Source organism: Cupressus sempervirens, chromosome 3 (assembly GCF_028749045.1).
Source record: "Cupressus sempervirens isolate cs-2001-9-10 chromosome 3, ASM2874904v1, whole genome shotgun sequence".
In the NCBI taxonomy this organism is placed as follows: Eukaryota; Viridiplantae; Streptophyta; class Pinopsida; order Cupressales; family Cupressaceae; genus Cupressus; species Cupressus sempervirens.
This window is the reverse complement of record NC_143120.1, coordinates 623,760,755-623,786,285: the sequence shown is the minus strand read 5'-3', so window position 1 is coordinate 623,786,285 and position 25,531 is coordinate 623,760,755. Positions and strand designations below refer to the sequence as shown.

The 25,531-nt window shown below is 35.9% G+C and overlaps 1 protein-coding gene across 9 annotated transcripts in view; it reads right to left on the bottom strand.

Annotated features, from left to right (window-relative positions):
- The window catches only part of LOC149568217 (uncharacterized), a 203,536-nt gene extending 180,380 nt beyond the window's left edge, over window positions 1–23,156 (bottom strand). For 6 of the 9 annotated variants that reach the window (XR_016362527.1, XM_089821221.1, XM_089821226.1 and 3 more), the window contains exons 1-2: window positions 22,874–23,156; window positions 22,671–22,762 (exon numbers count right to left, since the gene is read on the bottom strand). Coding sequence is in view for 8 of the 9 variants with exons in the window: in XM_089821221.1 (XP_089677347.1) it covers window positions 22,671–22,762; window positions 22,874–22,901 (120 nt within the window). In the remaining variant the exon portion in view is untranslated. The remainder of the gene's footprint in view (window positions 1–22,670; window positions 22,763–22,873) is intronic. The other 3 variants (XM_089821225.1, XM_089821218.1, XM_089821219.1) reach the window with 1 other exon arrangement.
- Between the last annotated feature and the right edge of the window lie 2,375 nt (window positions 23,157–25,531).

Below are 25,531 nucleotides of genomic sequence, written 5' to 3'. Positions count from 1 at the left end.
ACGTTTAAAAAATATAAGATATTTTTAAGTTTATGATTCAATTTTTATTAATATAAATTTAATATAAAACATAAAATTATAACAATTTAATATTCTAATTTTGTTTAAACAAAACTAAATACCAAAAATGAAAAACTATATGACAATATTAAACTTTAAATAAATCGCAAACAATGATAAAACCTAAAACAATAACAATAGTAATAACGCCTAACTATGTTGGCCCACATAAAGTTTGTCTAGCATCGCATTCGGAAAACGTGAGGCGCTTAAAAAAACTGGATAAGCGTTGGAATAAGCATTGGTTCTCAGCTTCTATTAAGCCTCCCACGAGTTTTTACAGTGAAGTCGAGAGCTTCCAAATGCAGCTACATGCAGGAGCAGATGGACTCCAAAAAGCAATGAAGATAGTTGTTGGCCTCCGGTTAAATAACACATTCACTGTTGCCTCTCGACTGCAATATATGATAGCTTCAACTAGGGTAGCCAATGGTGAAAAGGAGAGACCCCGAGCAGCATTGTATAGAAAAAGTGTAGTCAAAAACCTTTAACAATAGTATTTCAAACTCCTAAAATCTGTTATAAATTTTTTGCCTTGATGAAAAAGCCCGTCCTCATTTCCGTACGAACACAAGTCGATTTTTAACGAATTTTATGGAAACTTTTGAAGTTCGCCCAAATTCGAATTTCATGCATGAAATGCGGCGAACTCTGTGACACAGCCCAACATGAACCCATAGACAAATCCATAAATGGTTCACACTCGACCGTAGTTCGAGAGCTCAAAGTGTGAGCCTGGTAACTTAAAGAAAAACCTCGCATTCAACAGAAAAAACATAGAAATCTGCAAAGGAAACCTTCAAAATCTTCAAACAATTTTAAAAACCCCTCATTTTTGGAATCTTTGGTTTTTATTAAAAAATCAGAAGGAAAAATTCTAAAAAAAATCTTGTACTTACTTAATTTTTCATTAAAAAATGTTCTAAACTTTTGGAATTTAATTTCAGGTATGAAACTATGAAAACCATGAAATGATAAACAATTGATATTCAATTAATTCTCACAAAGGAGACGAAGGCTCCTTAAATAAGATAATACAAGGATAATGTTTCTAAAAGGAACAATTGTTAATTGAGAACTGAAAATGAAATATACTAAACTATCTAATTGTATAGATACATAAAGTGACCGGAAAATTAAGAGACTTAAATAACCATTATGCAGTAAATAATACAATATTATTCTAATTAAGGGTGTCCCTTGAAGATATTTAAGTTTGAACTGCAACATAACACGATATTTGGAAATAAATCTTAGAATATCTTAGAATTACAAATTGCCACATAGACAAGTGTTCCCAAGTACAAGATTTTGTAATTGTCATCTTTTAAAGTGTCAATAATATTACAAAACTACTCCAGCAATTTCAAAACTGCTCTTAGTGAAAATTTTACACCCAATTTCTAGAAGCCATAACTTTTGCACACTAGCTTGAAACAAGGTACGATTTATTTCTAAATAGTGTAGCTTTTTGAGAGCAACATACTCACATAAATATGTAGTCATGTTCAACTTTTGGTGCCATATAAATATAGATTTTGTCCATGCAACATGCTTAAGTATCTTTTCACCTTGGGTCCATTTGGTTAGTGGAATTGGCAAAACTAGGTTTTGATTTAAAACGGGTTGTTGTCAAAAACCAAGTTTTTTATTTCTAAATCTGGTTTTGAGAAAATAGTTTGTTTCATTTGGTTAACCTAGAAGATGAGTGGGAAGATAAAACTTCTGCATTTGGTTCATAAAATTGGAATTAGAATCAGCTTTTTAAAAAAAATTTAAGGTTTTAAATTTATAACATTTTTTTTTAAATTTAAACTTATTTTTGTACAAATTTACAACAATTCGGTAATTTTTTTTTGAAAAGAAGACAAAAAAACACAAAACATTAAATGCAAGCGGTTCACTTTGGTTCTTCGTCATCGTCATCCATGTCAAACCTAAATCGAAGAAAGGTCATTGGAAGCAACGTCCTTCACCTGCCAAATATCGTCCTCCCACAATAAGCCCCCTAAGACCTTGGTATAGTCATTCAAGAAGCCATAATTAGTCGCAAAATAAGCGGCCATTAAATCTTTGTCACAAAAATCGAAGTAATTCATGTGAAGCTCATCTGCAACGTCTAGAACAAGGTTACAGTTGAACTCACTTTGTACATCGCCATTAGAAGAGGACGAAGAATCCTTCAAGCCCGTTTCTTCTTCCGTCAAATTCTTCACTGCATACTCATCCATTTTCTCGATTCTATCAAGCAGCGCCATGAGATCTGCGTCCTCTGCAAGTTCACTGCAAACCCGCTTGGCCTCTGGTATGACATTAATTTATTCACCATCTTTACAATCAATTTCCTCATCTTCTTTTCTAACTTCTTTTTCCTCTTCTCTCGTTTTCAAAATGGTGAAAAAAGGATGTTCGCAGTGGACTTCAAAAATCATTTCATTTTACTTTTATTCAATCCTCAAAAATTCAAACCTTGGATTGAATTCTCAATTCCACCTATCTGAGTGGCAAGTGTGGTAACCTCATTTTGGGGTAAAATTAGAATTCTACAATTCTAATTCCACTTTATTATTTTTGACCCAAATTAACAAAACTAGATTATCGCAATCCCAATTTCAGTCCAATTCCAGCAACCAAACAGGCCCTTAATGATAATCTTTATTCCTTAATCCAAAACAGATCATAATCCCATTTAGGGATATGAACAGTGTAACACAAGGACTCACACCCCATTCACAGAACCTCGAAGTACCCATCCCCAAGACATTCCTGCACCAGGTACTTGAGTACCCAAGTACCCCCACCTTCATCATTCTGCAACCATGCCGTCGTTGGGATGGGTACTTGAATTTCTCTTTGAATTTTGATTTTTGAATGTTACTATTGGGTATGTAGTATGTGACTACATCGAATGTTCAATGGTTCTAGTTCAAGTTGCATTTTTGCTATGTTCAAGTATCTAATTTAGTATGTTCTACTAAAACATCATTTCCTAACTAGCATTTCATGTTCTATATGTATACTATACAACACCCATCATTGCCTCGTCCTTTCCTTGCTATCATCCCTTGGTCCTCCCCTAGCCATCCTGAAAATGAGGCCCATTTTCCCCTGTCCTAGAAACTGGTCCCACCGTCCCCACATACCCCAGTACTAGGGTTACACTGGATATGAATAAAGAAGATAACTCTTTTAAGGGTTTGATAAGCTAGTTTGTAATGTCCCCAAATAATGAGTATCCAATTTTGTCCCTAAATCACATTTTTGTCAAATAGTTAGGGTCTAAGAGAAACCTTTCGCTTTGATTGAAGCCCTGCAACACAATTAGGATTTTTTATTCATTATCACACGACATTACTACACAAATATCATCAAGACATTAGTTTATTAAAGTGGTCCAACCTTAGAAGTACTAAGTTAGGGTGATTTGATGAGGTGCCCCAATAAAATCCTACCCTAGGCCAAGAGCAGATACATTTTTCCCCCTTAGCCTCATGTGGCCCTTGCCTTACATATGAGATGGTTTACCTAACATGGGGTTCCATCATCAATTTCCTTCATTTTATCACTCCTCACTTGACTTCAAATGATTGAACACTTATTTACCATGGTAAGTTTTGTAAGGGTCATTCACAATAGGGTGGCCTGAAAATCTATCCTTCCTAAGCCCAAAGGCAGTCTACTTGTCCCCATTGGGCCCCATGGAAACACTCTGGTCACAACCATGAGGTGAGGTACCTAAAAGATGACCTCATTGCCATTCTCTCACCTGTGTCCTCCCCTTTTCCATAGTATGGCTTATGTCATGCATAAATCATAAATAGATTCTATATTACAGTACTTATGACTTCTCATAGAAATCATACATTAAACCACTGGTATATGTGTGTGTATATCTACATAATAACACTAAAATGCATACATAATATAAATAAAGAATAGTGAGTACACTTATAAGATACTCAATTATGTAATATTCATACCAATGAATCATTATTCAGATATTAATATTAGAATTTGTCCTTAGTGTCTTTCTTCTCTTCTCTGACCATTATCATTTCTGCACCCTTCCTTGGATTTTGGGCTTATAGCTTGGTGCAAAGCACTGAGAGCGTCTCTAAGTCCTATACCTACTTCGGCTTTCAAGCATCCAGCCAAGTATAGGTACCTTCCAGAGAATCACTCGTTTACTGAGTTTAGTAATTTAGAAACATATATGATGTTATGATGAATGAATAAATATCACATATCTATGTCCAAGGTGCCTATGTAATGGAGGTATCCTTCACCTTCCAGGCTGCCTATACACCTATATCCACAGTATCAAGGTCCTTGAACCCCTCTCGCTAACGATATGTAGTTATGTTTTCTAAATTGTTTGATGTTATTGTTGTGGAGAGAGAACTCTTTTGGGGTACTATCCATCCCCAACAGTTCTTCATCATCATACACCCAATCAGGTGACTCAAGAAGCATTCTAGAATATCCACTATAACATCAATAGTACTAGGTTGAAGGTTATAGTTAACCATGTGTAATGTTTAACTATACACATGTATCCTATTTCCAACCCTATGATGAAACTCAATCAAGGTCTCTCGAAGTTGTTGAGTTTCCTTCTATGTTTGTTTTCTTTTCCATGTGGATTGCTTAACAAAGTCAGTTTGCTAAAATAACAGTTTTTGTGAAATATGCAAATATAAGATAATATGAACTACTAGATTATTAACAGGTAGATTTTCTTAAATAGCTGGGATACAAGAACAAGGCAATTCATATTTAAATAGAATATAGGACAAAACTATCCCATGATATGGCAAGCATTTCGCATAGAGGAAATATAATGTTTATGATCTATCTAAAAGAGTAACATCTTCAGCACAGCATGGTAAAAAGACTCAAACCAAGTGATGGACGAATACAAGCTTATGATACTAAGATCTATTTTGCTTTCACAATCTAGTATTGTCAGGAAAGAGTATATTGTCATACTGCAGCAGCTAAGATGTCTGATTGTTTTCAGCTGGGTTTTGTATAAACAAGTGCATATAAAATCAACAACCAATTCAGGATACAAAGCAGTGAAATAAAACATAATAGACATATATTTCCCTTCAAATGTTAATGGAGTTGCAATACCATTAAATCTGACATAATTCAGATGCAGTTACCACAGCATGATATTTTCTTCAATAATGTAAGCAACATTGATTCCAAATGAAGTACAAAATATACCCGGGTCATATTTATAACATATCAACACAACAGGAACCTAAATAGTTCTCAAAATAGCCTAAGTCTAATTCTATTTGGGATTAAAGTCAACAGACAACTCTCATGAACACTGTCATTCTTTAAAGGAAAAGAACATTCAACACTAGAGAATAAAATATAAATGAATGGTTTTATTACTCACCTGTAATAAGATATACTTGATTAATAATTTGGTTTAAGTCTATGTCAAGTATGCAGTAGACATCCCTAATGCTGGAGCTAGATATTGCAGCTAACCATTCCTTTTTCTATTTGTATATGTTAGCGGATTACCAGAGATCACTAAACTAGTTAACTAATTGCTCCATGCTTATACCTACCAAATATCCCAGGGCTTATTCCTAATGGAACAAGAAGTGTGCTTAAAATTCTGTCCAAATTTATTTTCAGCCTATCCAAAAGAGATTCCTATGCTACTTTACAGTTTTATTGTACAAACTTAAACTTGAATTGCAGAAATGTAAGATGTAATATTTCGAAGCAAAACAAACATTTTACTCATTAATAAGGCTTGAAAATCAGTACATATTTCTCCAATTTTGGTTCTCTAGTTTTTTTTCCCAGATCTTATAATTACTATTAGCTTGACCATTTTCAGATTTTACAAATACAAAACTACAATCATACTATACCCAACAAAATTTACTAAAAACTATCAGTTCTACACTACTATATTTAAAAAGAGCTACAAGAAGACTTATAAATTAAGCTCAGTTTTCTCAAATGAGTCAGGTTTGGTCTCATGTCTGTATGGGCAACATTACTGCAGCAGTGTTTAACATTCAGAGTTTATATAAAGGGAAAAAAGGGGTAAAGGTTTTGAATTATATAAAACAATGTTTCTAGGCAACAAAATAGAATAGAGTTTTAATGTGAATAGAAAGAAAGAATACAGTGAATTCCTCTTCACATGAAAATAAACAAGAGATTAATCTGTGCACCTGAGATTGCTCCCAGAAGAATTGGACTCCAACACTAGATGTCATTGGACTTTTTCCCAAATTCTCTTGTTTCCAGAACTAGAAAGAAGCATATATATCGATGCTGCCTTCACTACTCCAGAAGACCCCGTCTTCAGTTCACATTCATGCCTCTTTTATACTTGTTTCTTTCGGAGGATAGTGGCAGCAGAATACTCTGGACGGAGTTTAGGGGTTGATTTCAATCAGATTCCCCTGCTTTTCAGACTCCATGCTGATAATTGTGTCTGTGTTCCCATTCAATGCTGGCCATTTTTCCTGTTTGCATTTCCTCTCCTCCTAGCACTGGACATGTGCCTTCCTCTGCACCCTGTCCTGGATTATTTGCCGCTTAAGATTTGATAAAGGTAAGAGTGTCTTTTCTTTTAATGAAAGATATATTTCCTTCTTTGTTTTCTCTTGTCTCCAAAGGTTTAGTCTTTTATTTATAAATATATTTTTTTTAATAATAATTAGCATGAAATCAATAGATGAATCATAATTTGTAATGTCCTGAGGATGCGATCTGTCCGTACGGCAATGTTCTGAGCCACATTCTGACTGTATGGCAACCTCTCAGTGGATACTCTTGCTTTGCATGGCTAACAACTCAGCGTACACAAACTCCAAACACACAGAAACCTCCTTGCTCCATACAGTCAACCATGTACAGGATCTAATACCCAACCTTTCATGGTACCAAAAATACTAACCATGTGCCCCTATAGTACTTCGTACACAGAATTACTGCTTTGTCATTGGAATGATAATGGTATTACCATACAAATAGGATATTAAAGCAGATTGCCAAGAACAGTGAATAATTTCAATTCTTAGAATATGAATAAGTGACACTAGATAGATCTTCAAAAGGAACTTTAAATTCAATAATCATAGCACTTCAGATTACAATAATCTGGGACCAAGAGCAGAGCGGAATAGGGTAGGGAGTTCCTTCCACCGAAACTACAGATGCCAAGCAATGAGGATTTTCCGATTTTCACCTCCAAAATGGCATTATGTGATTAGACCCGTGAGCATGTTTGTGCATTTAGAAGTTCGCAATTGTCGCGAAAGTTATTAAGGAATTCTAAGATTTTTGGTTTAAGGGAATTTTGGGCTTTATCTTAATTTATTTAATTCCCGGCAGCTTTGTCGTAGTTGAATTCCAATTACTTGGAATAGCCTGTTTTCGTTTGGGCTGATTTAAGATTTAACTAGGTGAGTTGGTTAATTACCCTAATCCTTTATTCACTTGAAAAGTGAATATATATCCAAAAAGGAATTTTATTCCGAACTTCTTTTTGAAATAGAAAATTGAGAGCAAATTCCAAATCCTCTTCAAGAGGAAATATTGTTTTGTCCATTGTGGGAGCTACGGGCATGCGATCGTCGTGAGGTTGGTCTCATTGGATCCAACTTGGAGAGACCTTGGATTGCCGCGATTTTCGACAACTTCTGCAGGATTTTTATTTTACTGCTCAAGTTTCCATATTTGCCCTTTTGGCTATCAAGTCTCCTGTTTTGTTTTTTTCAGCTCATTTTCTACTTCCGTTTTTGGTAGTTGTATGTTAGGAGGTTGAGAACCAATGTTCCCCTCTGTTTCTGATTGCTAGCTCCACCCGGTTGGTTGGGTATGAGCATTTCCTTGATTTTCGGGATGGGGTTTTGGGGTTTCGCACCGTTATACTAGTTGTATTTGCATACAATGTTCAAAACTGATTTTGATTGAATTTTTTTGGCTCATCTACCTGAGGGTAGAATGGGTTTTATTTTCGTTGATTTTCGTCAATGTTGGGTTTTTCAGGTTTTTGCCTCAATTTGTGTCATCCAGTTTTCTCGAGTTTTATTGGCATGGTGTTGGTCCTGGATTTAGATTATTTGTAGGATTTCTATCTGACCACCGTTGCACTTTTATGTTGCATTAGGATGTGTACCGCATTCGTACTCTTGAACTTGTGTTTAGTTGAGTGATTTGTACCTAGTGTTATTGTTTTTTATCAAACCCTTATTGCTTTTTTGTGGACACGAGGGTTCGTGTAGAATCCATACTCCCAGATTGAGGCCGGTTGAGTGAGTTCATGATGTTTGGTTTGGTTGCATCATTGGGATTCGTGTAGAATCCATACTCCTATATTTAGGCCGATGGAATGGGTCATGATGTTTGGTTTCTTTGATCATTGGGATTCATGTAGAGTCCGTACTCCCGAGCTTGTATTTGATTGAGTGTTATTTTGCTTGTGTTCTCATCCAACCCTTGTTTTATGACCTTTGTGACATTGGTGCAGCCACACACGAGCACGTGCACATGCATTTGTTAGGTGCTTGCAAAGCCCAATCTCCTAGTTGTCATCGGTGGAGTTATGTTCATTGGGGTAGGGTTGGGAATATGCATTGCCTACGGGCACTCATCATGTGATGAGCATGGGTATGTAGGGTAGCACCTTGGAGGGGCTTCTCTTGCAACCTTGGTGACTATTTCCCAGGTTAGCGTAAAGAAGTTTCTAAATAAGTGATAACTAAATAAATTATTGGGTAATAAATCTAAGATAATAAAAATTAAAGTGAGCACCCAATTTAGTTCGAGGACACTTGATATGTGAGCACTTGGTTTAGTCCGACGACACAGTGTGTGCGCCTCCCTGGGGAGTTGATGTTGCATGATACTAGCTTGGGCTACTTGATGCCAAGCTCCTTACCCTCTAGTAAGTCCCTACATAGTTGACCCATAGAGTGTTTGACCAAGGCCTGTTCCACTTTCATTGCCTCATGATATTGGTTTCAATCATCTTTATTGTCTAGCATGAGTGTTAGCCATGGACGCTTGCTTTATGTGTGTTTGTGATTGGATCATTATCTCCATCAACACAACGGGAGTGGACCTACGTGTTTCACATGGTTGGGAGGCGTACCTACCTATACCATTGTTGGAAACCGGTGTACAAAGACGGTCTATTTCCAGTTGAGACTGATGCTTGATTCACTTGATATATTCGGGTTTCCGGAGTATGTTTCCTTGTGATTTATGCATTAATTGGAATGCTTGGATATCATGTTTAGATGATGTTAGTTTCATTGATGCATTCCTTTATTATGATGTTTTAGCATATGGTTAGATGATGTGATTCACTGCTAGTTGGAGTATCTATGCTTTGATGGATTAGTATGTTAGATTTTCTTGTTCTTATGATGTTAGTTACTTTTGTAGTAGTAACACCCTCATAAGACAACTCTCACTATCTAGTGGACAGTTTGGGATGTTATACGCAAGGGATGGCTAGGGCCTTCAGGGTCTCATGATGCTATTATGGTTAGGAGGAACCACACACTAGTTTTAGTTGTGTTGGTGCTTAGATGTTTATGTTTTCTACATATGATATTTGGTTTACGAACCATGTATGTTCATTGCACTATTGCTTTCCACATTATTAGATCAGATGTTGTGGATTAGATGTGAGATGTTTTTGATCTCTTCTATGCTCTCAAGTGATCATTCCTCAAATTATGTGGATCCGGTACTCCCCGGTGTGGAGGTTTCATGTTTTTATGCTTTTTCTTCTTGTCTTGTTTTTGTGTTGTTGGCATTCCTCGCATGGGAAGGGCAGTTCCTCGCGCGAGAATGTATTGTCTCGCGCAGACATACATTCTCCCTCACACGAGTGTGTACTTCCTTGCGCGGCGTACTGTGAATCCTCGTGCAGAGTAATGCACTTTCTCTCGCGCTATAATGCACATTTTCGCGTGCAGTGATGCAAAGTCTCGCGCGAGACTGGAGACCAGTGCACTTTCTCGCGTGAGAAACAGAGGGCATTTAGGCTTGGCCTAGGAAAGTTTGGAAATTGGGTTTCACACCTTCCTAGTTCAAAACAAATTTTCTATGGGGTTTGAAATAAAGTATAAGTTGATGTATAATTACTTATACTTAAGATATATTTTAATATATGCAGCGATTCATTTGAGATAGGTTCCAGACCTCTCCAAGTTAGATAAAGATTCTAGGAAATTCCAGGGCTTCAAAAATTTTAACTTAGCCAAATTTTAGGGCTTCGGGATTTTAGGCTCAGCCAAATTTCAAGCATCATCATTTATCTTTCAGCATGGTGTTTGGTAGATGAGTGGTTGTAACTTTGAGCCATTGTCTTTTGCATGACTATTGTTGGTCTTTGCTTGTAATTCGGGATTATGTTATGACTAGTGGAAATGGAGTTGTTGGCTAACCATGTTAGGAGCTTTTACTATGGGTTTGAAAGAGAACATCCCCTCGGTATATTCTCACGATTCGTGTGGTCTTGGTTTGTGAGTTGCGGTTTAGCTTGGAGATCTTGGGAAGTAGTTGTAAGACTTCCATTTGTGTAGGTGAACATGTGAGTCTTTCCATGTTTCATATTTTTATCATCTTGTTTTGATGCTTCACTCTTGCACTTGGTTACTTTATGTTGTTAAGTAACTCATCTTAAGAAAAAAATTATTCAGTGCATGTTTTATCCTTGTGTTCTAAGGATCTCCAGATGGGGCATTACATTTGGTATCAGAGCCAATGTTCAAACATTGGGATCTCTATGTATGTGTTGCCCATATGGTTGATGCTACGATTATGTGAGTGCGAGTGCCTCTTTGAGAGCTCGTGAGCTTTGTTGCTTGGGTATCTACTTGTGATGGACTTGCTTGTCCAGTAGATGCAACTAGAGTAGTGTGAATTGAAGGAAGTGAGACTTTCCTTGTTTTGTAGATGGAATCGATGTGCCTTAGTTTGGTTGGCTACTTGTGTAACCCTATTGGATGGAGCCACTGCTTGGTATCCATGTGTTGGCCTTGAGTACCTCTTATGTTTCTCCTTGTGGAGTAAGGTGCATTGTTCTCTCTGTTTTCTCCTATTTGTAAGTAAATAAATGAATCTTATTTCTGATTTTGTGTTATGGCAATATGGTAATGAAATGTTTCCTTTCATTGAGGAATGAGTGGTTATTGATGGTATACAGCTTGATGTGTGTGAGTGTGTTCTCTAACACTGCTAGGATGATGTATTTCTTAGCATGGTGTGGTGATTTATCCCTCTTGTGTGACTGTTCCCAGTCATCACATGTAATGTGATTTGATTGATACCTTATTTTATTTGGTTGGAGGTACTTTCTTCATGTTGTTAGGTTAGCATTGGTTTTCAATATTTTCCTTTCTTAGACTAGTCATCAAATTTCTCTATCGCTCCTGTTGTTATACTTGACTTATTGTTGAAATGAGCTCTTTTGTGATTCACTGTTGGAGTTGACAATTTCCCCCACTTGGGCCTTTTGATTTTGTCTCACGGTGACTATTCTACATGTGTTTTATTGCTGCCCAGTTATGTGTTGTGACTCTATCATGTTCATCTCGAACATCTGGTAGTACATACAAGGGATAATATCATAAAAGAACATACTAGTGTGTTTGTGATAGATGTAAAGTTGTTAGTATAATTGGATGGTTTAAATGATGATTAAACGTAATGTTATTATGGAAAGATATTTGAAAAGAAATGTCCTTGTTTTATGGTAAGTGACTCTTGAACCCTTGCTTTGAAAACCTTTCAGTTTCATTGTACATTAATGCTTGTGTTATGATTAACTAATGAAATTATGAAAGAGAAGTAATGATGGTTTAAATGTGTGAATTATCTTTCATTTAATGCCTTATGTCATTTTGGACATGTCTTCTCTGTGGTTGTTTTTGGACGCTGTATCCGTTGCTTGTCTTGGTAATCGAGACTATCTAATTTTTCCTATGATGTTTTATCTTCAGTGGTGATTAAATATCTCAAGTCTTAGGACTCTAGACTCCATCATGTTGTAGGCCTCATTGGGATCTTTCCGACGCATTTCGAACGGAGTCAATCAGAGTCTAGATGTGAAAGTTAAGGCCTCCGGAGTGAAGGCAATTTTTGTGCTAATCTGGAATTTTGTGCGAGTAAACAAGTGTCATGCATTTGCTCGCCTAGGACATTGCATAATCTCGCTTGGTTAAGTGAGAAACCCCGCACGAGAATGTGCTAATGCAAAATCTTGCCTGGGGAACAACTAGCACCTCTTTCGCACTTCAGAAGATGCAGATTGATGTTCAGAGTACCCTTTATCGAGTAGATGCTAATTCAATCATGTCATATCATATTTATGGCCATTGGAGAAGTTTAACCCTTCATGTTATTCTTAAAGGAGTTAATAGCCTTCATAATCTACTAGGTACTTAGTTGGGATTCGTGCCTGGGTTTGTGTGTTACCTAAAACACCAATCCACCCTTGTGAGGTGAAGTGTAGACTATGAGTGTTCCTTGCTTGAGGTTGATCTTGCCCTTGTCCTTTGGGAATGACTCAGTCCTTTTGGTAAGTCTAGATCCTCCTTTTGGATGTTGACTTTGGTGCATCTCTGTATCCTTGCCTCTCTTGAGAAAGTAGGCTAGCATGGTAATGCCACTAGCTTAGTTAGTGTTGAATGAGTATTTTGTTAGTTGGTGGAATTGTGAGTTTTCCCTAACGCATATTGGGCTGACTTAGTGCAGAGGTTGAGAGAGACTTCCTCTCAGTCTTAATACTCTGTAGTTTCTACGTCCCTAATCTTGTATCTTCAAGAGGATTGTCCCGGCCAAGTTGCTCATTTACAATTAAGTTGAGGCTAGAGATTAGGTCTAGCAGTAGGTTGGGTGTAGTATTCCCAGCATGTTGGAGGGACATGGTATCGTTGGACACGTGTTACCATCTTATAAGTTGGTATGAAGATATTATATGATTTGGTCCACTAATGAAATTCTTTGCAACCAAGTGGAAAAGTGATATCTTGTCTGACTGGGTTAAGTAACCCTAGTTCCCAGTGATAGTTGAGCTTTTGTACCATAGAAACTAAGTGCTCCTTCGCTTGGTGGTTAGTTGTGGAAGGTGCCCTTTGGAGTGTGCAATTTTGTTAGTAAACCATCATCCTCTATGTTCAAAGGGTGAGTTTACATGGATTCAAAGATGCTCATGTGTGGCATGATAGTATTCTTGGGAATTTGGGATGGTTATTCCTTACGATTCCAACTCTAGTTGGAAGTGCATAGCGTTTTGACCTAGTGTTGTGGTCATGTGGTAGGTGCATGTTGTAGTTGGGCATTTGTTGACAAGGTAGAGTGTTTTTTTTTGTACCTTGTAGTGTTGACTTTATGGCTAGATGGGCTTTCCTAGCACATAGGAGGTTCCTTGTTGAAGGACCTTGTGTTAGTGTGACACATTTTCTCTTGTGGTTAACCTATTCGGGAAGGTTTCTGAATGTTCGAGTGATTTGGGTTTGACTTGTGGAGAGGTTGTTGAGTCATTCCTATTGCTTGGTTTTGATTTTTCTCTTGGTATGTTTGTTCTCTATTGTTGGATTGCAAGCTTCCAGCAATAAGCCTAGCCCTTGGGGGGGATGATGTAGTGTGTCTCCCATTTGATTTGTGTAGCGACCCTGATGGATGCAACCTTGTTGATCTTTCTTTGTGAAGTGATCATGATTGGGACCATGAGTTGTCTACACCCTTGAGGTGATTAGATTTATGTTACTGTATCAATTGCTTTGATTATGCCTATGGCTGATTTATGAGATTAGGATGTGTTAGATGGTTCACTAAGGTTTGTGTCAATGGTTACCAGGATTGATGTGGTATCATGAGGTTATTCTGTGAGTACCCTGAGCTGTGTGCATAGATTGCACTATGCACTATTATACTGTTGTATTTGACTAGGTTCTTGCAGTAGTGGTTAGTCATGTATTTGACCATTTTCACTTATGTGTTTTAAGTGCCTTTTTATGTTGTTTAAACAACCATTATTAAATGCTTAAATAATTAGAAATGAATTGTCCATGTTGGATTCATTGGTTATGTGCTACGAATATTTACCTTGTTCATTTCAGTAATTTATGCAAAATGGTTATTTAATGCATTTATCGCTTCAGCTATATTATTATATGCAATTGCACTTGATCATGTTGTTTAGTGTGCAGAATTTATGTCTTTGGCAGTGGCACATGGAGTTAGTGATTGAACTATTCATATTTAACCAATGTCGTCCTTGTATGGTCGGCGTATCCTATTTAATTGTTTAAATTAAACCCTCCAATGATTTAATAAATCCGGACTCATTTGCATTATGTGATTAGACCTGTGAGCGTGTTTGTGCATTTAGAGGTTCGCAATTGTTGCGAAAGTTATTAAGGAATTCTGTAATTTTTGGTTTAAGGGAATTTTGGGCTTTATCTTATTTTATTTAATTCCCGGCAGCTTTGTCATAGTTGAATTACAATTTCTTGGAATAGCCTGTTTTCGTTTGGGTTGATCTAGGGTTTAACTAGGTGAACTGGTTAATTATTCTGATCCTTTATTCACTTGAAAAGTAAATATATATCAAAAAGGAATTTTATTCCGGAATTCTCACTTTTTGAAATAAAAAATTGAGCGCAAATTTCAAATCCTCTTCAAGAGGAAATATTGTTATGTTAATTGTAGCAGCTACAGGCATGGAATCATTGCAAGGTTGGTCATGTTGGATCCAGATCGGGGAGACCTTGGATTGCCGCAATTTTCGGCAACTTCTACAAGATTTTTATTTTACTACTCATGTTTTTTGTATTTGCCCTTTTGGCTGTTAGGTAGAGCTCTCCTATTATGTTGTTTCAGCTCCTCTTCTACTTCCGATTTTGGTAGTTGTATGTTAAAAGGTTGAGAACTAGTGTTCCCCTCTGTTTTTGATTGCTAGCTCCACCCGGTTGGTCAAGTATGAGCATTTCCCTGATTTTCGGGATGTGGGTTTGGGGTTTCGCACCGTTATACTCGTTGTATTTGCATACGGTGTTCAAACCTGATTTTTATTGATTTTTGTGGCTCTTCTACTTGAGGGTAGAATGGGTTTTATTTTCGTTGATTTTTGTCGATGTTGGGTTTTTGAGGTTTTCGCCTCGATTTGCTTGTTATTTAGTTTTCTCGGATTTTCTTGGCATGGTGTTGATCGTGGATTTAGATTATCTATAGGATTTCTATCCGACGACTGTTACACTTTTATGTTGCATTAGGATGTGTCTTGCATCCGTACTCCCAAGCTTGTGTTCGATTGAGTGATTTGTAGTTGGTGTTATTGTTTTTGATCGAACCCTTATTGTTTTCTCATGGACACTAGGATTTGTGTAGAATCCATACTCTTGGATTGAGGCCGGTTGAGTGAGTTCATGACGTTTGGTTTGGTTGCATCATTGGGATTCGTGTAGAATCAATACTCCCAAATTTAGGGTGGAGTGAGTCATGATGGTTGGTTTCTTTGTTCATTGGGATTTGTGTAGAATCCGTACTCCTAAGCTTGTATTCAGTTGAGTGTTATTTTACTTGTGTTCTCATCCAGCCCTTGTTTTATGATCTTCGTGACGTTGGTGTGCCCACACACAAGCATGTGCTCGTGCATTTGTCAGGTGCTTGCGAGGCCCGATCTCCTAGTTGTCATTGGTGGAGTTATGTTCATTGGGGTTGGGTTGGGAATATGCATTGCCTACGGGCACTCATCATGTGATGAGCATGGGTATGTAGGGTAGCACCATGGAGGGGCTTCTCTCGCAACCTTGGTGACTATTTCCTAGGTTGGCATAAAGAAGTTTCTAAATAAGTAATAACTAAATAAATTACTAGGTAATAAATCTAAGATAATAAAAAGTAAAGTGAGCACCCAGTATAGTTCGAGCACACTTGAAATGTGATTTAATAACCCCAACTGGTTATAACTTTGTGAAACACCACATCCTTCTCAAATTCAATTGTTTGACATTTTGTCAAACACTTTGCAAGCAAGCTTTGATACCACTGTAATATCCCTTGCCCAAACTGACTGATTTTAGCTCAAGGAATATTGTCAAACACTTGTATGTTGTCTTTCTCTTTTCTGATTTTTTGTGTTTCAAATTGTTTGATATAGTTTGAATACTAAGAAATTCAGAATGTTCGCAAATGTTATTACAATGAACTAACATGCAGTGTAGTACTCTTTAGTATTTTCAATGCATATACATGGAAACTAGAGATGGAATGCATACCTATAGCCAACTGACATTTTGACAAACAATTGGCATACAACTATTATGCTGATCATATATGCTATTAGATGAACATTTCGTCAAACAAATGATATGCAACGTATATCTCCTTTATCGAATTCACTCCCATGTACAATGTTGCTATGATTTTGCCAAGACAAATGGGCTTACAATAATGACTACAACAATGCCAAATCTAATTCTGAGTTATCACTTACAACAGAAAAATTATATGCCTAAGATTACAATGCAAACTACTATTAGTTGCAAGAGGAACCTGATAATAGTGATTTTCAATGCATGTACATGGAAACTAGAGATGGAATGCATACCTACAGCCAACTGACATTTTGACAAACAATTGGCATACAACTATTATGCTGATCATATATGCTATTAGATCAACATTTCGTCAAACAAATGATATGCAACGTATATCTCCTTTATCGAATTCATTCCCATGTACAATGTTGCTATGATTTTGCCAAGACAAATGGGCTTACAATAATGACTACAACAATGCCAAATCTGATTCTGAGTTATCACTTACAACAACAAAATTATATGCCTAAGATTACAATGCAAACTACTATTAGTTGCAAGAGGAACCTAATAATAGTGATGCCCAATGGATGGAGATGAAAGTTGCAATTGAAATCAAGCATAAATACTGTAGCGCAAGTACTGTTCATGCATATTGTAGCAGCAAGGGAAAAAAACAATTACTAATGGCTGCCAAAGATGAATCTTCAGATTTGCACTTGATAATCCATTAATATTCTTCAAACCCTTCGGTTATTCCTTAGCTTTACGCACAAATAGAACTCCAGAATGAAGCTCTCTTGAATGCCAAATTCAATGGATATTTCACCACCTCAAATGGTTGCAACACTGAAGAATTGACGATCTCCAGTGGCTAATTGAAATTGGAAACCCTTAGTTTAATCTCCCAAGTTCATATCAAATGCAATTGACAAAAATAGGATGCCTAGCAATGAAACTTTTGCCTTTATTTATTCTTTTCCCCTACCCTTCTAGAAGGAAATAAAATATTATTTAATTGCACTCTCTAGAAGCTTCCCCCTTTCCAAGGCAATAATTAGTTGTACTTTTAGAAAATGCACTCTAGAAGCTTCCCCCTTTCCAATACAATAATTAGTTGTGCTTATTGAAAATTAAATTAATTAAATATAAAGTCGTCTTTTAATTTTAATTTATTTAATGACTTTATAAGAAATTGATTTAATCAATTTCTCCTTATTTCTCCACTTAGTCTTCGGAGAATGTAAAGGCTAAGAACTCCACTAAGATGCTAAAAAGATGGAGACATTACATGTGAGCACTTGGTTTAGTCCAACGACACAGTGCGTGCGCCCCCCCAGGGAGTTAATGCTACACGATACTAGCGTGGGCTACTTGATGCCAAGCTACTTACCCTCCAACGAGTCCCTACATAGTTGACCCATAGAGTGTCTAACCAGGACTTGTTCCACTTGCATTGCCTCATGATCTTGGTTTTAGTCATCTTTACTGTCTGGCGTGAGTGTTAGCCATGGACATTTGCTTGATGTGTGTTTGTGGTTGGATCATTATCTCCATCAGCACAGCGGGAGTGGACCTACGAGTTTCACGTGGTTGGGAGGCGTAGCTACCTATACCACTGCTAGGGACCGGTGTACAAAGACGGTCTATTTCCAATTGAGACCGATGCTTGTTGTTTCACTTGGTATATTTGGGTTTCCGAAGTATGTTTCCTTGTGATTTATGCTTTAATTGTAATGCTTGGATATCATGTTTAGATGATGTTAGTTTCATTGATGCATTCCTTTATTATGATGTTTTAGCATATGGTTAGAAGATGTGATTCACTACTAGTTGGAGTATCTATGCTTCGATGGATTAGCATGTTAGATTTTCTTGTTCTTATGATGTTACTTACTTTTGTAGTAGTAACACCCTCATAAGACAGCTCCCACTATCTAGTTGGCAGTTTGGAATGTTATGCGCAGGGGATGGCTAGGGCCTTTGAGGTCTCATGATGCTATTATGGTTGGGAGGAACTGCGCACGAGTTTTAGCTTTTTTGGTGTTTAGATGTTTGTGTTTTTCATATGATGTTTGGTTTACGAACCATGTATGTTCATTGCGATATTGTTTTACACATGATTACATTAGATGTGGATTAGATGTGAGATGTTTTCGATCTCTTCTATGCTCCCGAGTGATCATTCCTTGAATTATGTGGATCCGGTACTCCCCAGTGTGGAGATTTCATGTTTTTATGCTTTTTTTTGCCTTGTTTTTGTGCTATTGGCATTCCTCTCATGGGAAGGGTAGTTCCTCGCGCGAGAATGTGTTGTCTCGTGTGAGAATGTATTATCTCGTGCAAACATACATTCTCCCTCGCACGAGCATATACTTCCTCTCACAGAGTGTGTACTTCCTCACGCAGCGTGTTGCAAATCCTCGCGCGGAGTAATGCACTTCCTCGCACGGAGTAATGCACTTTCTAGTGCACAATGATGCAAAGTCTCACACGAGATTGGAGACCAGTGCACTTCCTCACGCAAGAAACAGGGGGCATTTAGGCTTGGCCGAGGAAAGTTTGGAAGTTGGTTTTGGGCGCCTTATTGGGTTTCACATCTTCCTAGTTCAAAACAAACACCTTATTGGGTTTCACACCTTCCTAGTTCAAAACAGATTTTCTGTGGGGCTTAAAATATATCATTTAAGTCCTTATACTTAATAAATATATTAAAATATATGTGACAATTCATTTCAAATAGGTTCCAGACCTCTCCGAGTTAAGATAAAGATTTTAGGAAATTTCAGGGCTTCAAAAATTTAAACTTAGCCCAATTTCAAGGCTTCAGGATTTCAGGCTTAGCCAAATTTCAGGAGTCAGCATTTATCTTTCAGCATGTTGTTTGGTAGATGAGTGGTTGTAACTTTGAACCATCGTCTTCTACATGACCGTTGTTGGTCTTTGCTTGTAATTCTTGATTATGTTATGACTAGTGGAAATGGAGTTGTTGTCTAACCATGTTAGGAGCTTTTACTATGGGTTTGAAAGAGAACATCCCTTCAATATATTCTCATGATTCGTGTGGTCTTGGTTTATGAGTTGTGGTTTAGCTTGGAGATCTTTGGAAGTAGTTGTAAGACTTCCGCTGGTGTAGGTGAACATGTGAGTCTTCCCATGTTCTCTATTCTTATCATCTTGTTTTGATGCTTCACTCTTGTACTTGGTTACATTATATTGTTGTTAAGTAACTTATCTTAAGAAAAAAATTATTCAGTGCATGTCTTATCCTTGTGTTCCAAGGATCTCTGGGTGGAGCATCACATGTCCAAAGCAAGAATAGGGTCAAGTGAATTCATTCTCCAATGAATGGTTTAATTTTAATGCTTGATGGTCCATCTAAGGGCAAGCTCAATGTCTCAAGGGAATGAGGTGCACTCATGGATTCTAAAAGGTTGTTAGTTGCACCTTTAGTTGTGAAAACAAGATAGAATTTCAATATTTGTTTCCAAGGGAGAAAACGAAGACAGTTGCTGATTATTTGGCTAGTTTATGCTCTCAATATCATCATTCATCTTCTACAAACAGCAAGGAATCTTAAAGTTCAAGAGGGTTACATGGAAGCTTGAGAGGTTTCCTTCTTGTGAGAGTGTAATTGGAGCTATAATTGCTCTTCAACAAGTTGTACCATATAGATGGAGTCTTTGACCTTTTCGTATGTTTGAGGTGTCACGAGGATTAAGTGGTAGTAGATTCAAGGTAAGTTTCTAATTTAGCTTCTGTCCTTTTGCTCCATTTGTTCTTCAATGAATAAGACACTTGGATAGCCTGTGACCGTGAATACTTTTATTCCTTTTGTTAATTTAAAATTTTAATCAATCAAACATAGAAACGGGAAAGAACAACTGTATTTTGGAATTTGTTTCTTTCTTGGAGATGGAAGCTTTTATGATACCTTATGTTTTCAGGACCACTGTCCGGACTTTGGTCTCAAAAACTGTCATTGAAAGCATTTTAGATTTTTAAGCACTGATCGCATTTACTCCATCTTGGCTAAGAAAAGGTCAGCTTCAAAGTAAAAAATGGGCTGGACAATCACACTCAAACTTAGAAAAGACAAAGAAAGGGTATCATATGTAAGAATGTTCATTCAGTGTGACAATCTGGATAGGCATTGGATCAGCATGTACATGATGACTGCTTTCATGAGCCGACTATCCCCAAAAAATGTTGAATAATTAAAAACGTGTGGTCAAAAATCTGACAAGGAGAGGCTGTGTGAAGTCTCCTTTACATAGCCTCTACTTTCTGTTTGGCACGTACAAAAATGAGAATAATTAAGCTACCAATTGAGATGTTGGTAAAAGCTTATATGTGAAAGAAGATTGTAAAGATCCATCTATATTGGAAATAGGTGAAGTCAAGAAATGTTGAAGTTAATGTTCCAACGGTAGTCAATAATAATTGTTGCACATGTGGCAAGCCTTGTTGAGTTGCTAGTTGCTAGCAACACAAGTTTAGTTTAGTATTGAGTCAAACAGTTTTAGTTTGAATCAGGTTTTTATTGTAGATGTGTTGAGTTAGGTGTCCATAAGTTTCAGTTACTGTCAAATTTAAGTGTGTGTTGTCAATCATGAAATAGTTTGTTGTCAATCTAATTAGCAGTCATTTAGGAATGTCGTTAAGTCAAACTATTGTATAAATTGGCATCTATTATTCAATAAAAACAAGCTGAAAGTTCTTTCTCTCTGTTTTGTTTTTACTGTTCTATTTTTCCAATATGGTATCAAAGCTATCTTCCTATTAAATTTTGTCTGTTAGAGAAGTTGTTAAGAAGATGAGGCTAGGAGAAGAACCACCGGATAATTATGTTTTCATTGAAAAAATTGATTGATTTTGAAGAGATTGATGCTTTGAAAAATAGGAAAAGTAGAGTTTAGATGGATGCTTGAATAGTTTGAGGTGCTATAGGATCGGAGAAACTATACCTTTATGAGGGTTATGAGGCATTTTATGTGGAGATGGTGTGTCCAATAGTTCGGGGAGATCTAAAAGTCTGGAAGCTTGGCATCGTTTATGAGATATTTCATGTGGAGATGGTGTGTCCAATGGTGTTTCGAAGCTGGATGATAGTTGCATAACTATGAGAAAGTCTTACTCCTCTACGACATATTTTCAAAGTATAATTTTTAAATAATGTTTCCTTTAGTTGTCACATTAACTGGAGGAATTGGAGTTAATGTTCCAACGGTAGTCAATAATAATTGTTGCACATGTGGCAAACCTTGTAGAGTTGCTAGCAACACAAGTTTAGTTTAAGATTGAGTCAAAGAGTTTTAGTTTGAATCAAGTTCTTGTTGTAGATGTGTTGAGTTAGGTGTCCATAAGTTTCAGTTAGTGTCAAGTTTATGTGTGTATTGTCAATCATGAAGTAGTTTGTTGTCAATACTTAGCAGTCATTTAGGAATGGTGTTGAGTCAAGCTATTGTATAAATTGGCATCTATTATTCAATAAAAACAAGCTGAAAGTTCTTTCTCTGTTTTGTTTCTGGTGTTCTATTTTTCCAATAAGAAATTCATCTGAATTATGGTAAAGATGTGATATTTACTTCAACAGCAGAATTAACATGCATTCAAATCACAGGGTTTTAGCAGGATTAGAGGGAGGAGGGACCCGCGATCTGTTTTTCCTTTTAATACAGAACAAATTGACGAGGACTGGCAATCGGATGTATACAGAAGACTAGTTATTCTTTACAAGGTGCATAGAGACGTCTGCAACGGACCTGGCAAAAAATAAATTCGATTTACATCGAAATAACCATCATTTTCATCTATAGACTTAGCTTAATGATGGTTAAATATCTACCATGGTTTCATCTTCTGTTCACATATAATTTCTGAATTTCTGCTTTTGTATTCCGAGATAATATTTGATTAAAACTGATGAATTGAGCTAAACCTCATTAAGAATTACAGACCCAATAATTTGGCAGGTATGATTACTATTAGTAATGAGTTTCCTGTTGGATTCGGTAATATGGGATATGCCGACAAAAACGTATTGAGTTTCTCAAACAATCTGTTAAAGAAAATGTGTAAAATGCATTCATTGCCTCAACTTATGGGAGACTTGGCAAATTATAATATAGGCCAAGAACTACACTTGGACGTGTTTAAACAAACTACTTCAGGTCATGATGATAGAAAGAAGCTTTTTCAAATGATTTGAAAATGCATTGGCAAAAGCCAGTAATTTCATAATTTCAGTGGAAATCCCTCCTTACATATAAAATTGAATACCTGGCAATAATGCTCATCTTGGGAAACAGTGCAGTCACTGCCATATATGGACTGCAGTGCTTCCATCTCTTCAGCTTGCGCTACCCTATTTTCTGCGGTGCGACAATTAACATCGTCATTAAATCAAAGTAGGTAGATGAATATAAATACATTAGGAAAATGGGAAAAAACCGAGCGCATTTCATAGCGTAGGCCACCCTTGCCTGCAATTTGAGCCGTTGAATGCTCCATTCCTTCACTACAATTAACGCTCACTTGTTCTTAGAAAACACAGTCGATCTTTTAAAATAAGGAAATGACGGATACTCTGCCACAGGCCAGCAAATTCTAATGGAAAATGAAAGAACACTTCTATATTTTGATCGGGAAGAGAGCCCAAATAGCGCACTTCGCAATGGTACAATTATTGGAGAAATGATCCATCCATTCCATTTGATGAGTTATTCAGATTATAGTCAAATCTTTCAAATACCATATGTCAGACTTATAATACATAAAATCTTTTATCACATTATATGGGGAAAAGAAGAAAAATTTAATGTTCATGAAGTTAGATATAGTTTATAGGTAGTTTGTTTTAAATTGGTTTTTATAATTTTATTCTTTTTTATTCAACTATTTTCTGATTAAATAAACCAGTCCTTGTATCAAAAAGAGGTCCAAGTATACTTACTTTAAATTAAGATTTCAAAATAAATAAATAAAAGAGTTTAGTTGAAGATATTTAAATTATTTTCTCTTTAAATTTAGATTTTAAATTTATTTAGTCAAATATTGTGTTAATTGATGTGATTTACTCTTTTACATTATATAGTTTATTTGAATGTATTTAATTTTGAATTTTAAAAATGCTTTTGTTTGTTTTTATATTTTCATTAGTTTTCAAATCTACATTTCATTCTATTATTTAAATTTTCATTTTGTTAATTAGAAGACACTAATTTTTGAGTCCTCATGGTCAAAAATTTATCTAAGGGCTACTAATTAGAAGTTTATATTAGATTTGAAATGTGTATACTAATTTAATTCATAAATGTTAAGTATTAAATATATTATTGAACTTATTAGAGGTCTTAAGAAGCGTCTAATTAGTTTAGACACCTTAAACATAATCACTACAATTATATAATTTTATATTACATTATAGAAACATTTATAATTTATATATTTGCAATAGAATTAGTATATTAACCATATTATTATGGTATTTTATTGTTGGTATGCTTTTAGTTGATTATACTTATAAGATTGTAGTTATTATGAGTCCATGTCATAAGGCAGGCGACTATAGTTATTCTTTTCAATTACTATGACTTTTCGAAATGGTGCATTTATAATTATTTCTTATTATTATCTTATGTTTGGTGTAGATAAATATATTAAACAACATTTTGTGAACTTTTTGGTAATTTCTAGCTATTTTATGATTGATTAGCCATTTTAAGTTTTCAATTCTACCCACTACCTATAAAATTCTCTTATTTCCAATTTCAACATCGCTTCCATAATTTTTTTACAGCATTTAGTCTATATTCTGGAAAGCCATGGGGTCTCGTAGCTACGAGCGAGATGGCGATGGCAGGAGCTCTAATTACTCTATTCGATGTAATCATATATTATTTTTTGTATCTATGCAATATTCCATCCACAATTATACTTGCAACTTTCTCTTCCCACCTAGTATTCTTTGAGAGCTATTCCCTTTACCTTAACACAGGATGATCCTTTAACAACGGGCTTGGATAAAGAATTAAGGTTGGCTCTATCCATGTTTGTGTATAGATCAGAAACATTTAGAGAGAAGGTAACATAATGCTTTATTTATCTCTGTGAATTTGAAGATGGGAAAAAAATGAGACTTTTGCCCAGGTGTGATCATCATTTTCATGCAACGTGTATTGATTAAACAACTCCAAATAATAAATTTATAGACCCTAGCTATTAGAAGAACAAGTCAATCTTAATATCATCAAGGGCACACTTGAGAGGTAACGAGAGAACATGAAGTATTGCCATAAACTTTGTAAATTTTCAAACATTTCAATGTGAGTGGTACATTTTTTGTGATAACTTTTAAACAACACAATTAGAGATGCTAGACCCCTTCTCTTAACTCCTCCAACTACTCACAATATTTTCATTACATCAATTGTTCACATCCAATAAATCAGATGTCGTAAGTGTACAAGTTTAGGTGCAGAGTATAAATAATTGGTTGAATCAAGACTCAAGTTAATGTCACTAATGTTTTTTTAAAGTAGAGGATTATGTCTTTCCTACTAAAACTACCTTCTAAGTATGATATATGGTACTAATATAAGTACAATAAGTATCCTAAAGTGATTTCCATGAGTTTTGTCTCTTCTGATTAACAGAAACTTACCCGTAATTAACTAGGATGTACTATTCATCAAGTTGAGGAAAATGTAGAGAGGATATAATGATATGTTTACTATTTATGTATAGAATTTGGTATTTATGATCTCAAAAAGGACCAACTATTAAAAGAACGATGAGGCTTGCGGACCTATGTAGAAAAAGACATGGATCTTTTGCAGATTTCAAGAATTGTATATTTCTACTGTTATGATGTTAAAATTGAAACAATATTCAAAAGTAAGTTTAGGAAAAATATCCTATCTATCATAAGCCTCAAAATAAAATATCATCATCATGTTGTTCAAGGTTGATTGAAGCACAAACTTTTGTCTAAGGTTGTTTGTCATTGCAAATTTGCAATGCACCACAATGTGTGTGAAAAGGGATCAAAAGTCTTTCCCTTTATTAATATTCATTTGATCATGACCTGATATATTATAAGAAGGTCGTTGTAAGGATACAATATTGATCTTAAATGTTGA